Source organism: Anoplolepis gracilipes, chromosome 5 (assembly GCF_047496725.1).
Source record: "Anoplolepis gracilipes chromosome 5, ASM4749672v1, whole genome shotgun sequence".
In the NCBI taxonomy this organism is placed as follows: domain Eukaryota; kingdom Metazoa; phylum Arthropoda; class Insecta; order Hymenoptera; family Formicidae; genus Anoplolepis; species Anoplolepis gracilipes.
In genome coordinates this window covers 7,451,456-7,469,320 of record NC_132974.1, presented here as the reverse complement: position 1 = coordinate 7,469,320, position 17,865 = coordinate 7,451,456, and the positions used below count along the sequence as shown (strand labels likewise).

The 17,865-nt window shown below is 31.3% G+C and overlaps 1 protein-coding gene across 1 annotated transcript in view; it reads right to left on the bottom strand.

Annotated features, from left to right (window-relative positions):
• Machr-b (muscarinic acetylcholine receptor) overlaps nt 1–17,865 on the bottom strand; it is a 35,700-nt gene extending 17,835 nt beyond the window's left edge. The window contains exons 1-2 of the mRNA XM_072892209.1: nt 16,953–17,865; nt 1,628–1,804 (exon numbers count right to left, since the gene is read on the bottom strand). Coding sequence (XP_072748310.1) covers nt 1,628–1,725 — 98 coding nt within the window. The 5' untranslated portion in view covers nt 1,726–1,804; nt 16,953–17,865. The remainder of the gene's footprint in view (nt 1–1,627; nt 1,805–16,952) is intronic.

The following is a 17,865-nucleotide window of genomic DNA, read 5'->3' as shown; positions in this document are numbered from 1 at the left end:
CAATTCCCGAAGAGAATTCTCAGCAATCGTACATTTTGCCATTTGACTGGATTAAGATGAAAAAGAGGTTGAAAGAAAGTCTTGTCTTGAAGAGAGGACGACTTCCCGAGAGAATTCTTTTTACTCCAATTTTGTCCCCGATGAAAGTTCATTTCCTTTAGCCTTGATATTCCCGGTGAAGTAGGGAACACAAACGGGGAACGTTGATTGTATAAGACGCGCCGCGTGATGTTATTACCCCTCGATAATGAGCAGTCCCCAGAGGTAACGACGACTTGGCGAGGTTGCTTGGAATTCAAGAGGGCCATTCCGCCAAATGACGAATCGCTTATCTAAACGCCTTTACAACGACAAACCTCACTCCCGTATCCTCTTGCAGGTTGCAAGTACATTCTCGCAAAACTAATCAGATGACTGTGCACATAACCGCTATCGCTATCTTGCGACTTTTGATTAGAGTAATGAATGGCGATACGTACACATGCTACAGGCGCAAAATAGAAGAGCCCCGATAAAATAAATGAACATAATAAAATTTATTTGGCTTATTTAATTTTTGTAAACTGCAACGTTAATAGAACAGTACAATTACATTTTTGTATAATAAATTCATAAGTAAAATTCACTTGTAAAAGCGTTCGTGCGTGCTACAGGCAAATACGTTGTCAAAATTAAATTTAGCACAATACAAGGAGTAATTTTCATAAATTTTCCTAAATGTATAGTTTACATACGCGAGAAACAAAAACGTTTAATAAATAATTCATTTGATTAAAATATGTGTATAAAATTCTGGTTATAAGAAATTAATTGTGTGTGATTAATTAATAGCGTATAGAGAATAATACTTTACTTATAGATTAGTGTACAATATTGAGTAAGCTAATTCAATTATTAATTTGATTGATTAATTGATATTAATCAATACTGTCATCCTGACATGACTTTGCGCCATCGATGTCTGCTCCGAATTTCCAGCGCATAAATCTTTCAAGGATGTTGGGAACTGATGGACCGAATAGCGTTACATAAAACACGTATATGTCAGCAAGAAAATTTTAAAAGCAATACGTTGTAACCGTGAAAAAGATGCAATAAAATATAAAAGAAAATCGCTACTTTAAAACTAATTTAAATATAACATTTTTATATAAAATTTAAAAAAATTCAAATCTTTATATTTAAGTTTAAACTTTTAGCTTTTTCTTTTCTTGCAGACACGTCCTGCGTAGGGGTTGAACGCGTAACTTTTATTTGCAGTTTACAAATCTCCCGGGAAATTATGTGACTGTATTATCTAAAAATTAGCAATTCCATGGAAACTTTTCATTCGAAAGCAATCCAAAGTTGTAATAATATATCAAAGTTATAATAAACTATGTCAAGAGTTATAATAACATACGCAAAATAATCGATACATATATATTATATTCAGACCGATGCGTGACACTTTTACGTGCGTAGAAACGGCAACGAAAACTATGCGTATAATGCAAAACCATAGTTTATATGCTAAAATTTGCAAAAGTCCGACAGCGTTGCAAAAAGTCAACTCACATTTATTCGCAGTCTTGCGTTCCATTCTATCCGAATCTATCAATTTTGAATAAAAGATACTTGCGCTTACCATTGTGTGATAAAATCCGTACCAATGGTGAAAATAGGCGCAGAAGTGCGATTGACCTCAGTGCCGTTCAGGCTGCTTTCGGTGCCGTTCATCTCCATTCCATCAAACCGAGGTGGCAGCAACCTTCAAAGTCACTGCGCCCTCTCCTCCTCAATACCCAGTCATCTCTCGGACATCCTAGAAATACGAGCTACGATAGAAACATATTCAACTGCTGCTAGATATTGGGAATACTCGCATTTCTTTATGGATATATACTCATATTACGTACAATGAATTTATGTAAAACGCTTGACGCATGTTGGCAAAAATTTGATTTAGACTATTATTTTTACTTTAATTCCTTAAACATTAAAATTTGTACTTTAATAATAAAATATAAATATTCGTAATTTTATATATTTTCTTATTAATTTATAGGATTAAACGTAAACTCATAAATGTAAGAAATAAAATTCCATCAGAGTATATAAAAAGATTGAAATTGTTATCATTCTATCACGAGCTTAAAGCTTGATATTAAACATAACATAAGATTAATCAAGTCTCACTGTCGATAGTAAATATCTACAAATGGCTGTGATAGAATTGTCAAGGTCAAGAAAATAAAACGTAAAAACTCCCCTCGCGTGTAGCACGACGGACTGGGCTTTTATATTTATGATTATGTTCTAGAAAATAATTTCATTATGGAGAAACATAAATATATATAACTACATAGTTATGTAAATGCTATAGACAGAAAATGTCATTTATATTTAATTACTTACATTTAATTTGAAAGCAAATTTTATGTTTATAATTTATGATCGTATATTATATATATTTTATTTTAATTTTTATAGTATACACAATAAAAGCTTCTTTGTAACAAAATTAATTGTAAGTTTTGTAAATTACAATATGAAATATATTGTTTTCTTCACAATTGTGAATATTATGTTAATCTCCTGAAACGCAACTAAAATTGCAGTACATACAGACATCGTTATGCAGATGTAATCCGATAACTGCCACTAAGGTCTCATTTTAAAACCTACCATACTTTCTGATACATATTAAGATCTCATGTAAGAAATTTAATTTCTACTAGTCATGCCTCGTGCTCAGTTAATAGTACTCCGACGTCAATAATACTGCAATATTATCATGCGTCACACTGGATAGCGTTAATGCTATTAAAACATTTCTTAAATGGCAAACATTAATATTATTATAATATAATTATATTTGTTTTTACAAATTTGCAAATCTTTTCTTACGTAGAAATTTAGAAGATGAAAATTTTTGTTCCCAATGAATGAGTTGCCAAGAATTTGCTTATTTTACTTAAAATCCTGTCTGATAAAAAGCATAATTTTCAAGCAACCATGTTTGCTTGAAAAAAAATTGATATAAAATAATATTTAAGATAAAAAGAAAAAATAAGAATATAATAGTTCCTACATAGTAATAATTTTCTAGTCGTTTCAAGTTCTAGCTAGCTTTACTTTTACGCAATAATTAATTATAGGTAGATTATTAGTGATAATAATAAAAAGAATTGTAATTTTATTTATATTTTATAAAATTAATAGGCCAATACGAGTAGAAAAGGTGGCGGAAAGGGAGTTTCGTAAATAAATACATTAATTGTATATTATAAATACTTAAATAATAAATTAAGAATTGTTTAATGAGGAATGTTTCTCAGTTGTATTTCTTTAGTCACAATTTGAACAATATATATATATATATATATATATATATATGTATGTATGTAAACTATAAAGATAAACTATAAAGAACTATTTGGACTGCATAAGTTAAATCAGATTAATTATTTGTATAATTATATAATTAAATTAATCGGATGAATATTAAGAATTGCCAAACATTATTAAAAATATTAATAAAAAAAATTTAATAAAAAAACATATGAATATGAGAATCTACATTTAAAGAAAATATATAACGGTAATTCTGAAACGATTATTTCACCAGTCAAAACTTATCTCGCTCATTATGAACATAGAAAGCTACATCTAGAAAACAATTTAATTTCCCGTTGTACTTTTGATTTTTTTTTAGAGTCATTGATTTGATTATCTGACGAATTGAAGTTAGCACGTAATTTTTTATTTTTGATGTTTTTGATATTAAAAATTCGGAACTTTTTTTAATGTTTATCAAGAACTATAGAACTATGAAAAGTGCTACTAGAACTGCCATTATTTTTTAAAAATTAATAAAACGTCGTGCTAATTTCACGGACGCGACGAATTGTACATCTGTTAATTTTACACTTGAATTTTTTCATATAACAAGCTTATCTACTTAAGCTTATTGTTTTATCTTTTATATTCATGTTTATATTTATGTTAAAAATCACACATATACGCGTCATAATATGATATTCATTGGTACATATATTAAAACACGATATATATATATATATAAGAAAGGATATGATTTATATTATTGTGCTGAATCAAAAAGCTGCATTTGAGAGATATAAAATTACTCCATAATGTTTAATTGACTAAATGCACAAGCACGAATTTATACAGTACATGCAATAATAATATGCAATATATACTCTACATATATTCTTCAAATATCTGTTATTTATGAGAGAAACTGTTGCACATGATTATCAGGTTAATTTTAATCCGGAGATCAAACGCTTGGAATGGATGCATAATATTCAATATGCTTGCATCGTAATACATCGGTGAAATTAACCGTACGTGGTTTTCGTCAAAGAGCTCTGACGTTACAATTACATTTCATACGTGTGTGGCAATTTCCTTCTTTGCTGGTCTGTTATCTGATTAAGAGCGAATAATAAACCGCATTGCTGCTAGAGGTTTATTATTTTGTATAACTATCTCTCCCGATTCTTCAACAAAAAGTGGCATTCATTCATAATGCGATCGATAACATATTTTCCGTATACTAATACGCAATTCAGAGAAGTATACATTATGGCGAAACTTATTACATATTTATGAGTGGAGTGACACGCAATATTTATCAGATTGACAATGCTTCTTTCAGCACATTATTCTCTTTATTCACGATTTAAGATAATACGAGTACATGATGATATTGTTACCAACGATTCAATGATGATAAATTAAAACGTTTTCTAGAAATATTTACTATTTTTCAATAAAAGTGTTAAGGTCTTTGCAATTTGGAAAAAAAAAATATTATAGGAAGATTCATTGTCACATAAGAAATACGAAATCTTTAAATGACAAGTTATAATTTATATTCTATTACATGTTACAAATTATATTTGACACACACACACACACACACACACACACACGCACACGCACATATAGCTGTTTACGTCATATACTGTTAATAATAAAAATAATATAATTTATAAACAAAATTGATTAGTGAATTGAATGCAACTACATAAAAGAAAAGAATTTATCTCGGCCTCTTAACAAGACTCCAATTAGCATCGGCTATTATTATCCAAGAATATCAGATTTCTTTTGTGCTTTCGAATTAAATGCTTCACAACTTTTCAATTAACGCAATGCAACCGTAATTGTAACATACACATACATTTTTCATTATTTAAATCTAAATTATAAAGTATAAGTATTATTACAAAGTATATTATTACAAAATAACGAAAAGATAAAAACCTCATATTGAAATGAAACATTTGTTACAATCTGTCAAAAAACCTATTTACAAGTGAAATATAGCTCAAATTTAGATGTAACCTTAACATAATTTGTATCTCTAGATTCTAGATAGTTAAAATAATTAAAGGATTGCGTGCGCGGAGCACATTTTTTAGAGGACGACACTGTCAGCTATTTGTACCTGACATGGAAATCGTACAGATCATACTTCCTCGTTCACTAATTTTAAATCAAGATGCAGAAAATGTACTTAATTTTGCCCTTGACTAAATTAATTAGTTTAGCAATAAGTGATAGCTTTAATTTAGTAATTGTATATATAATAGATACGTAACTTTTACTATTTATATTTAAAGAACTGTGTCTAATACCATATTAGTGTGTTAATAATATTAATATTATTAATTTATGAATTGACATAATAATTATTATTTTTATTAGACATTGATAATTTATACCATATTAAATAAAAAACTTTGTATTTGCTAAACAAATTATAATATGTCATATATAAAATAGAAAACAAATAAAATGTGCAACAAATAGATTCTAATAAATTTGATTTAGTATTAATATTTATATATATTTAGCTAACAATAAATTTAGATTTCAAATGCATTATGCAAAAAATATTTTTTCATTAAAAACTTATGAGTGTAATTAACGTTCTGCTTGATACCAAAAATCGACTGCAACATATTTTATCCTTCTCATCTTCGGATTTTTGTCTTGCTTAACGCTCGTTCTCCTCGAAATGGGGATAAATTTGGACGAGGACGAGTATAACGCGGTACTTTAAGCTTTATCAGCCTGCAAATTTATGCAATCCCCGGCAGCTTCCCTTTCTTTCATCTTACAACGCGAACGCTTTATTTCCGCCTACTCCTCGCTTTCTGCGATTTACGCGGGGAGAAATATCGCGAAACTTTTACGTCAATCCTGTTCCCTCGCTTATCGCCTTCGAGTCGCGCATTTATTTTCGCTCGGATGAGAATCAGAGATACCTATATTTTTTCCAACCGCATAGATTTCACCGGTGGTTTCTCTCCGCCGGATTCGCAGCGTCGGGCAATAAGACTTGCGCACGCAACAGGAAGCGTAGGAAATGTGTGGCGCACGAAACAGAAAATAATGAAAATGAAACGAGTGCAAATTGTAGCGTATATTTTGCCGTCGAATTTCTCATAGCGCGAAACCTGAGAGAAATATTATCTGGCATCTCAATTGAGTTGGAAGAAACGCACGTGACGGGACATCGCACAACTGACATTTGCGCAAATGATCTCTTCTTTAATATCGTTTGAAAAATTTCAATCTGCAAATACATTGAATATTAAAACGAATCATTTTTGGATGTAAACAACTTTCACATATCTACACATACCTGTGACATTTCCATTATATTTATCTTTAGAAATCAATCGATAACGTAAGAATTCAAAATTCATAATTTACTTTCACAACGAAAAGATGCTGAACACATACATCGTTGTCTCTCTACTTTAGAATTCTAATTTTTAAATACATATTTTTTCATATAAAGATAACTATATCTTGGAATAATTCTTGGAATAAATTTCTAAGCCACTTAGGCTAAAGCATTTTATTCAATAAAACTGTGACTATTAAATCTCTCTAAAATACACAAATTATTATTATTATTTCTCAATACTATATACTAAATAGAATATTGACTATTCGAATATTTTGTACTAGAAACATATGTATATTTTCTAATTATATAAACATAATCCAGAACTAGAAAAATTTTTTTATTTAAATGTTAACTGTCAAATATATTTAAGTACATATTTAACTTTCATTTTTTCTTCTTATTATTTGTAGAGAGTTTGTTTGAGCTATCAATTTGCACATCCTTAGTCTGACAATTTACGCAGAAACTTACTACCATCAATCACTTTTATTGATATTGTGCAATTAACACTCATTTATTTATTTCTTAGATCCGGGTATACAAACTGTAGAAATAAAAAATGTAGCGTGATTCATCATCCTGTATCTCTACGAATAATTTATCAGGTATCGAAAAATATAAAGTTACCGCTCACATGAAATAGCTTACTAATCAATTTTAGTCAGCGAGACCCAGTTGCACATGATTGGTTAATGATTCATACCAGAAATACATGCTAAAATATAATCTTGTAATACAAATTTATCAAAAATCCATAAATATCTAAAATAATATTGATTTAATATCGACTTATCATATCAAAGATGTGTATGTATATGTGTATGTATGTGATTACGTTTAGATTTTCTCTTAAATTTCTTAACGCGCAGCTATTTTGTCACGTTAACAAGCGACAACTTACGTTACGGTAAAAATTTACGACAGTATTAACAAGTTAATGTCACTTCGTCACAATAAAATATTTATGATTATTTTATTATATCGTCAAGAATACATTCAGCGAAATTTTAATATACAATTTTAACGGCATAAAGAGTTACAAAAAATTCACTGACACGAAAACATTTATCTGCAAAACAAATTTTTTTTATACAAATGTTTTTTATGTTTAGTGACTAAAGTAAACAACCCAATATAATAGAAAAAAAGCAATAGAAATAATGATTTGATAAAGAGTGGTAAATAATGTACTTTGCGCTCTTAATATTAGGATAATATTTCAAAGATTCGTGCTCTAAAACGATTAGTAAGTTAACTTATTTATTATCGTTGCACAATTAGCTCACGAAAGTTCTCGGAAAATCGTGCGCGAAATTGTATTTCCCCAACATAAAAGCGATCGAATCTGAAAATGCAATTTACCGTACAAAACAATTATATCATTCGACATACATTTTTATCAGTAATACTTTTAGATAACAAAAATCGATAACGAAATATAAGGTTATCTCAAATCTGACGTATCAAATTTTTATCTATGAATTCTCTTACCAATTCAGAATTAATATTTCCTCGATAAAAAAAATTAATTTATTATTCCACTCGAAAAATCAATAGTCTTTAAATTATAAATAGTTAAGAATAAGAAGAAAACGTGAGAAATTAAGTTTTACAGATGTCAAAATAATAAAATCTTATTGTTAATTCAACTCTAATAAACTTATAATAATATTTGAAACGCTATTGATATTTTTGTTAAGAGAAACTCTAAATATTTATATTATCAAAAGAGAAATAGACAAAAAAAATGACTCGCTTAATCTCTAGATACATTCTATTATATATTATTCTATTATATAATAAATAACTTTTATCTCAAGTATTATTCGCCGTGCGATATAATGGTAGCTTGCGATTAAACGCACCTATCGGGTATCACGTGGTAAACCGCCGATCAACGTGCACAAGTGCGTACAGCCAATATCATTGCGGCGACTGTTGAGGAAGTTAATTCTCGATTATTGGAAGGTGGTGCTCACTAATCGACAATTTACGCCAGACCGATGTAGATTTCCGATAGCAAATCATCTTCGCATGCCGGCCTCTTCGGTTACTCGACTTGCAAATAATTTGTCTCTCTCTACAAGAGACTAGGACTTTCTATTTAGTTTCAACGAAGGAAACTACCGCCAGTAGTCAGCTGATTGAATATCCACCAGAGGCGGAGATGAAACTCTGTTTGCTCGGAGTTGGAATTACGTTTACTTATTTATGTACAAATAAACAAATAAATAAATAAATAAATATATATATATATGTGTGTGTGTGTGTGTATATATGTATTTCTCTCTCTCTCTTTCTTGCCGTAAAAAAAAATTCTGTCGGATGTTAAGTCCTGCTGATTGAATTTTAATTGAAAAAATTCGCGTATTTACCAAACACACAACGTTTTCATAGTGAACAATTTATCTATTTAAAAAGTTTAGCAATACATCTCATCGCAAAAAAATGCGATTACTGCAATCATAATGAAGAGATTTCTATAATCAATAAACATATAAAAATATCTCCTGCAATCATGCAATTCTTACAGAATTATAATTTTTCTCTTCAAAAATAAAGAAAAAATTAAGAAAAAGATAGTAATTGTGATTTAATAATAAATAATGTATATTTCTTAAATAAGAATTAATTAGTTGATTCAGTTGAATTAAATTATAGAGTATAAAATTGGACACTAAAAAATTTAAAAGAATTTTACAAAAATTTCCAAGGGATTAAATTAAATAGAAACTATTTTAAAAAGTTATATATGATATTACTAATAAATATAAAAATATGTAAAAAAAGTTCTTAATACAAATAAATATAAATATGTACAAATAAATCAGACTAACTATATTATATAAATTCGTAGGATCCAATATCCGAATGGATTAACAATGTAGAGAGAGAAAATCATTTTCTCTGTAGGAACTGCTTTTCTGAGGGAAACTCGTGAAATGATATCAACGAACGAGGAAATGGTTTCAACTCACTTGAACTCGATAGAATTCGCAGTCCAAACACCCTTCGAGCGGCTCACATAGATTGCTGAGCTGGGCGTTGGAGAACAATGTCGACACATATATCCGCGTATTTCGATCAATCAATCGGGTGTCCATTTCAGTAATTGGCGTGTTGGACCGCATGCCAAACTCATCGTTTATACGTAAAACTTAATTATTGGAAATTATAGCCGTTTTGCCCAAGATTATGAGGAAACTTCAGATTTCGCTACGCAATATTGGAAATATTCTCAAAGCCATTTTTCTCTTGCGAAGCAATTGACTTTTCTTTGAAAAAGCTTTTGAATTTTTATAAAAGCTTGCATTATTTTTCTTCGATCCTTTTACATTTATTGAATCAAATGAATAAATACATAGTAAATTGTCTGTTTTATTTTTTTAACATTTACTGGATTAGCGGACGGATAAATAAAGTTTACATTTATAAATCTTCGTATAATTGTAAAATCAGTATTTCTACATAAAAATATGTTTTAAAGAAAATCTATTTTTATTCTATTCTTTTTATCTTTATTTGATTTAAAAATTTTTCATAATAATCTCCCTTGATTGTCTATCACCTCGCAAACAATCTCCTCTTTGTATCAATATCCGCCATTTAAATAATGTCATAACAAATTAATTTATATTATAAAAGAATATATTTTATTTAAAGATTGAGCAAATAGAGTGAAAATAAATTTTTACTTTCAAATCTTTGATTATAGTATATATAAGAACAAAAAAAATGTACTTGAAATATTCGTTTCATATTGCTACTAGGTGACGCGATGGTTGGTTCAGACGAATTATGTGTCGATTATGCAAAGCGCTAAGCAAATAAACGAATAATGTGATGACATTTACCTTACAATAAAAGCATTGTATTAATCCATAGTCATACTTGCAAATCAGTTTCGCTGCCACTCACAGGTTTCAGCTACATGTATTTACGCGTTTTCGCATTACGACCGGTATTGAATTTCTATGGGTGTTACATGGACCAATGGAAATCAAGTAAACATGATAGTATAGCAAAACTAACAATGCGTCAACCGCGTGTACCGTTAATCCGACATTTCTAGCTCTCGCTCATCATAGACAATGAGCGAATGCGAATCCGTCAGTTAATCGGTCCAGAATCGTTTTGCGGCTCTGCGTGTGTTTGAAGTGGCCAGCCGCACGATATTTCTACCATTCAGAATGTCCTACTCGTGTGAGTCACAACAAAATTAATTATATGAACAATTATCATATGTCTTGGACACCCACGCAAATGGCTAGTTGAAACGTTTTATAATTCAGGAACGTTCGCAAGGTAACCGCGTTTTAAAACAATTCTCCTAATTAAATTGGCTAGCTTCTCATTTTCGTGTCATAAAAAACGAAAATATTTGCACCCTTAACTACAATGATATATAACGTGAGCGATGGTTTCCATTATTTTATATATAATGTCACATATACATGTATATGTATATATATAAGTTATAAAGTTATATAAATCATAATTGGGTTAATTATCATATATTACATGAAATGATACTTTATGCTGAGCATTCTTCTTGGTACGTATAAAATATGGTGCTCCTCATCATTTCGATTGTTATAAATTTACTTGAAAATTAGCGCTAAAAAACAAGGAGATATAAATCTGCGTGTAAATAAAATAGTTTTATAATAGAACAACGTGCGATAAAAAGTCGAACTTTAATTTCGGAAACTCAATAAATCGACATAGTATACCAGGAATATCGTGGTACACCGTAATATAACGTTGCTTTGAAGTCAAAGGACATGCGCTAGCGATACTGATTACGTGAATTCTCTTCCCTTGAACTAGCCATAAATCAGTATCGACATGTTTCTAGTAAAAACATGTGTGTGCATAGTAGTATATGACATAATAGGTAGCTTATGGTAGCTTCACATCTGTAATAAGCTATTATTAACCATACTGATGAGAACAGCAGAATTCAAAGCCGAGATTGTTGATTTACAATTTGCGAACATTTGCGAACGAGAAGTTTCGTATTCCCCTAAATCCAAGTCACATAGATGTAGGATTCTCTGCATCGTTCAAGTTGGAAGATCACAGCATGCACGATCACGTGAAATAATACTTAACATAATTCCTGTGCTGGTTTACATATTTAAGATATACCGATTCATCGGCGATAAAGTATTTTATACGCTAATTGCATATGCTTAAATATTATATCTATATAAAAAAATATCTATATAAAATATAAAATATATATATATATATATATATATATATATATATATATTTTTGTTTATTGTGTATGTGTAGTCTTTAAAACATCACGATTACAAAAATTTCGTTTCACCACCGATATGCGAAATACGGGGATACGACGAACGTGTACAGAATATCTGCTACGGCATTACAGACATTTTTACAGGGAATTTTTTGCGAGGCTTTGAGAGAGAGAAAGAGAGAAAGAAAGAAAGAAAGAAAGAAACATTCGCAACGTTCTTTCTTTCCAGGACACGTTCTCTGCGCTTGTTATACCCGAGACCATTCGTGACGCGCTTTTCCCGTATTGGGTTAAACGCGATTCACGAAGGGTGGCGTGTATGCCGGCGCCTCTCGTGCTCGTTATCGTCCAGTTCGCGAAATGTGCCCCGCCGCATGCTCTCGCGTATCGAGGTAATCGTAATTATTTCTTTCGATTTTTTTTTTTTTCATTTCACGGCAAATGTACCCGCGCGAAATAAATTTGGGCGATGCGCTCGATAGAGCGACGCTCGTCGCGTTGCTCGTAATTACATTTCGGGGTCCGTCAACTTTACCCAGTTTCTCATCGATGTTTTTCTTTGTTAGAATAATCGCGAGGATACTACGGGTACGAAAATTTATATTCGTGTATATATCGATTTTCATGCCCCCTATTACGTTTTTCATCAGTTACGCCAGTTGTTAATCCTAGCGAGAAAAATTTCGATTCAATTCAGACGAGCATTGAACGCTCGCGAAAATGTAAGTAAATATAGAAAGGTATATTCAGAGTCTCACTTTAATATTCAGAGTCAGTGATAGGTTCGAAATATTTTTTTATTTTCTCGCGCTTCCTCTTTTTATCTTACTTGTATTGATAAAAAACCAAACGGTAAAAAGTACTCTTATATAGTAAAAATAAAAACCTAAAGGATTTATTTAAACGTTTATAAGAGGAAATGAAAGATAATTCCATAACAAAATATTTTATAACTCAACAAAATATTCTATAATAAAATATTAACAATAAGATTAGGAATCCAGCTTTGCATACTGAAGCCTAATTAATTCTTTCTAAAACATATCCATTTTTGCAGGCTAAATAACTATGTTTTTTCTGCAATAAAAATTGTAGGCTTTGTAAAATCTTAAGTGTAATATCACCACTTTGAATAAGAATGTAAAATTATGTCGTTTATTAAAAAATGTCAAATCTCTGTAAAATAATTTTAATTCTATATATAATATATATATATATATATATATATATATATATATATATATATATATATATATCACAGTACAAACATACTCGCGATTTACATATTTGTTTCATGATACGAAATGCGTTTGTATATATAGCTTAACATCGATAAATTAAACATGCAGAACAAAAGAAGAGATGTACTACTATTAACCTCATTACTATTTAATTCGTATCCGTAGCCTGGGGATGCTACAGCATATTTATTCATCATTTTCGTCTCGTACAGGAAACACGCCACGTTAAACGAGGAACTCGAAATTAGCAGCTTGCGGTTGCTTGTTCTGCATTCGCATATTTCCGCGCAAAGATACTCGCCCTTGTATTTCTCACGGCACTGTGAGCACTTTGTACTATGCGACATATCGATGAATATTTAAGCCGCCAGTTAACCGTCACATATAATATTAACAACTCTGTCAGTGCGCGGTCCGATTAAGCTGAAACGCAAATAACCTTTTTAATATTTCACACACGTAGCGCGATAACAACATCGGCAGTCATTCTACAAACATATTGTCTGTTAGAAATATTTTTGTTTAAAATCAGATTGCTTCTCGAATATACGTATCTTCGGTATGATATTTATTACCAAGAATAGTTATGACAGTATGCGGAATGTTTCAAATGAATTCAAACCCCGTGCGATGCTTAAGGACGAGAATACCGTATGTATAATTCGCGCGATAAATGCACCGGCATTTAATAATGAACATATAAGATATTCGAAAATTGCTTTACTCGTTTTACTAATTTACTTGATTTTGATTAATAAATTTTTATTAATGAAAATTTGATAGGCAACCATTTAAGAGATTAACATTTTTAATATTAAATATCCTGACAGTTTTATTAAATATCCTGACAGTGCGAAATTAAATTTCTTTATTAAGGTAAAACCTAATTACAATTCACTTGCAGATAATTCTTTTTATTCATGTACACAAGCGTTTTAATGTTTTTTGCTAGCTACATATTGTACATAAAGTCATGTCATTATCAAAAATCATATGTTGCTGTAGTATACATCAGATAAAAATTTTTAGCATCATAAACGTATGAATATTTGAAATACAAAATGATCAATGAGTCCGAAAACGAATTTTATTGAATCATTTATACGTGAGCATGTATGAATGTTTGTAAAGATTTTTTTGTACTTAAAAATATTTTGCGGCACGTACGCATTATGAATAAAAGATTAAACATCATATTTCGATTTTTGCACTAGAGCTGCTTATCAGCTTACCATCAAACGTAAATAATTAAATGCAACATTTTTATTTAAAAAAATTAAGAAAGATTTAAGATAATTAAAATTAGATAATTATTAATTTCAAATTCATTATATTAATTTCAAAAAATTGAAAATTTTCCATAATTTCGTTAAAAATTATATTAATATCATCTATTTTTAATATACCTAACTGGAAAAAGAAATAGAGTTTAAAATAAAAAAGAATGTAAAACAATAATCTAATGTATTATTCTCCTTTATCTTCAAAATATCTCTGTTTTTTATAGATACTGCCGAACACACTGTTATTGATTTCATTCATAATCTTATTATATTATCGTGAAAGTAGCTTCTCTCGAACCAGGAGCACTCATCGTGAGAAATGGCCGTGACAAGAAAATATAGGTGTAGGTTTATGTATCCACAAAGTATAAGCTAATCGATATTTATCGATCGCCCTACCAAAGGCGAGCAAAGGACACGCTAACAAGAATCCTTCGACACACGCAATCACTCTTTGATAAACCCTCATACATGTACATACCTTTCGTTTATTGACAGTTTCTGATTAAATAAAGCAAAGAATATAATATTTGAGAGAGATGAAGAAGAATATGCAATATATGCGTATGTTTATTATTTGCGAATATAATATTAGTTAATAAAGTTATATTGTTATACGTTATATCTCTATTACATTTATTAACGTAGTTGGAAAAATGGGAGTATCATATTTAATGTCTTAATCACTCTCTCTATCGTTATAAATCACTTTCAATCTGTACAATAAATCCGTAAAGTCACAAAAAAACGAATTAATCTGATGCCGATTATAAAATATTAATGAAAAGCAAAATTAAGTACGATCAAATTAGAAGTGGTTGTTTCTTGAAATAACTTCGTATAAATAATAATAATGGACGATACACGACAATCAAACGACACGTCGATTATTATCGCATTTTGCCAGTTCTGTCGATCGTAGGTCAGGGCCATCTGCGTTGCATCGGGTGTCAACAGAAAAAAAGAAAAGTAAAAAAGATCCGATAATGTCTCTTCATAGGACAATCGCGCGACAGCCATATTTTGCCAGAGATTCTCTTTTTTTCCGTTCGAAACTCGCTCAGCTTGTCACTCACGACCTCGATGCCGCCTGGCCGAGCAGAATAAAGCGATCTAGAGTTCGTTTACATCGAGGGTTGTTGCGAGATCGTGTGAGACTGCAACTCATGCAGATGGTTAAAAATCTATGATCCGTCACGCTTTCATTACACATTTAGACTATATGATTCTCATTTCCCTTTGACATTGAATGAAACGTGCTCGGATTGGACAAATATAATGAACATTCAGTAGTGAGAAATAATAGATGACAGATAAAAGATTTAAATTGAAATAGAAAATTAAAACATATAGGTGCATACAGGTCGCATGCAATTTTCGCGATATTGATTATTTTCATCGTTAATGGAATAATCTAAATTTTTCTTAAATAATTTAATTTAAAAAGATCCGTGAAATAATTGTATCTTTTTAGTTATTTTCTTAATTTAAGATATCTATTATTTACAAATAAATTTTAATAAAGCCAATGATGTTTGAAAACGCTTGAAATATTCCCTCGAGTGCGCATGTTATTAATTACGTTGAATATTTTTAAAATGAACTCGATTAAAGTATGACTGTCACATTACATCGGTAACTAATTTATATTTTTTATCTCGTGACATGCAGTATGAACAAAATATGAACGCGCAACAACATGGTGAATTGCAAAATGTGGCGATAAACTGGAAACTCAATTGCGAATAACATCGGTTGGACATGGCATTTATTAAACTGGATTAAATATTATATACATTTCTAACGGTTAACTCTCGTGTTGTAAGCATTTCAAATAAGTGTTGAAAATTTAATTTGCAACTTCTACTTTTACTGTTGCATGATATAAAATTATGTACCCCATCAAAATAAAGTAAAAATTTTTTTATTTCGTTTATTAATTCTGCTTGGCTGAATAATAATTTCACATTTATAAATTCACGATTAAACAGACATGTTTTTTTAAAAAAATGCTTGTAACAAAATATGTAATATTCTACATTTTATCGTTTTTGAAGGCAAAATATAAAATTAAGATTTATGTTTTTTATTTTTCAAAATTTGCAATAAAGCTGAAAGAATTTTAAATATACTGATTGGGATTGAATTGCTCGCAATTCTTTCATTTTAAACTCAGATTAAAACTAATTGATATTAATTTGATTGTATAACTACATATTTACACGTAAAAATAATACATACGATAAGTTTTATAATAAAATAATTCAATATGAAGAGAATGAAAGAAAAAAATGATTAAAGAAAATATAATAAGCTACAATATTCTCGCCCTCTCTTTGACGATAAAACATGGATGAGCAGGCGAAATTCGCCTCTTCGTGTGATCGACCAATCAGATATCCCCCCGAAACGCACGGCAACAAGTAACCAAGTGATAGCCTCACCTCGCGCGCCCTCCGTCTGGAGGACAGAGCCGAAGTAGGCCACCGGAACTCCGAAACTTCAACCCTTAGTACTCCACGCGGACGCACGAACGCGAGTTCTTACTTCCATCTTCCGTGCACGCGTCGGCGCCAAATTCTCCGATCGGCACGCGACGACTGTCACCTGACAGCGCGACGACCGACGGCCGTCGTAGATCGTTTCGCGGCATTGGTACATCGATTATCCGACGGAGTCGCTCAACACTCGACGTTCACGAGGAGTTTAGAAGGGATCCTGCGAACTTTGGTATTACCCTCGAGCGACTCGGCATCTATTATTCGTTGAATATCGTCCCGACGGCTGTCGCAGAATTGACACGTACACCTCAATCGTCCATTCAACGATCTTACGCGCGATCGTCCTTGACGATAAGTCGCGATCGGCTTGATGTTGTCCGATGGAAATGTCAGATTCTGAGGGGTTGACCTTGTCGAGTTAAATCACCGGACACTCGACGAGCACGATCCACCGGGACATTTTCGCGCGCGATGTCCCCACAGCTGATCGCGGTCGGTCCGTATTCACTCGCTGCTTCCTTTCGCACTCGCGGGTCGCATTATGCATTCGCGCGACACACGTTCGAACGATCGTGATTTAACAAGAAAATGTATTGACAAGTCACGTGTGTCTCGACTGATCGTTGCGACGACATTTACGTATTGTACGAAGCATCGATTTACACGATCGCGATGTGTCCGTGCCGCGAGCCTCTGTCGACTTCCGGTCCAGATGTAGGCTCCCTGCTGCTGTCGTTCTCGGACACGATCTTTCAAGGCGAATCGCCCGACGAACACGCGCCGAGGATTCAAGTGAGCGCCGTCACCGGCGTCGCGACGTCGTGTACCGTCGTCAACCCCGTTCCGACATACGCGT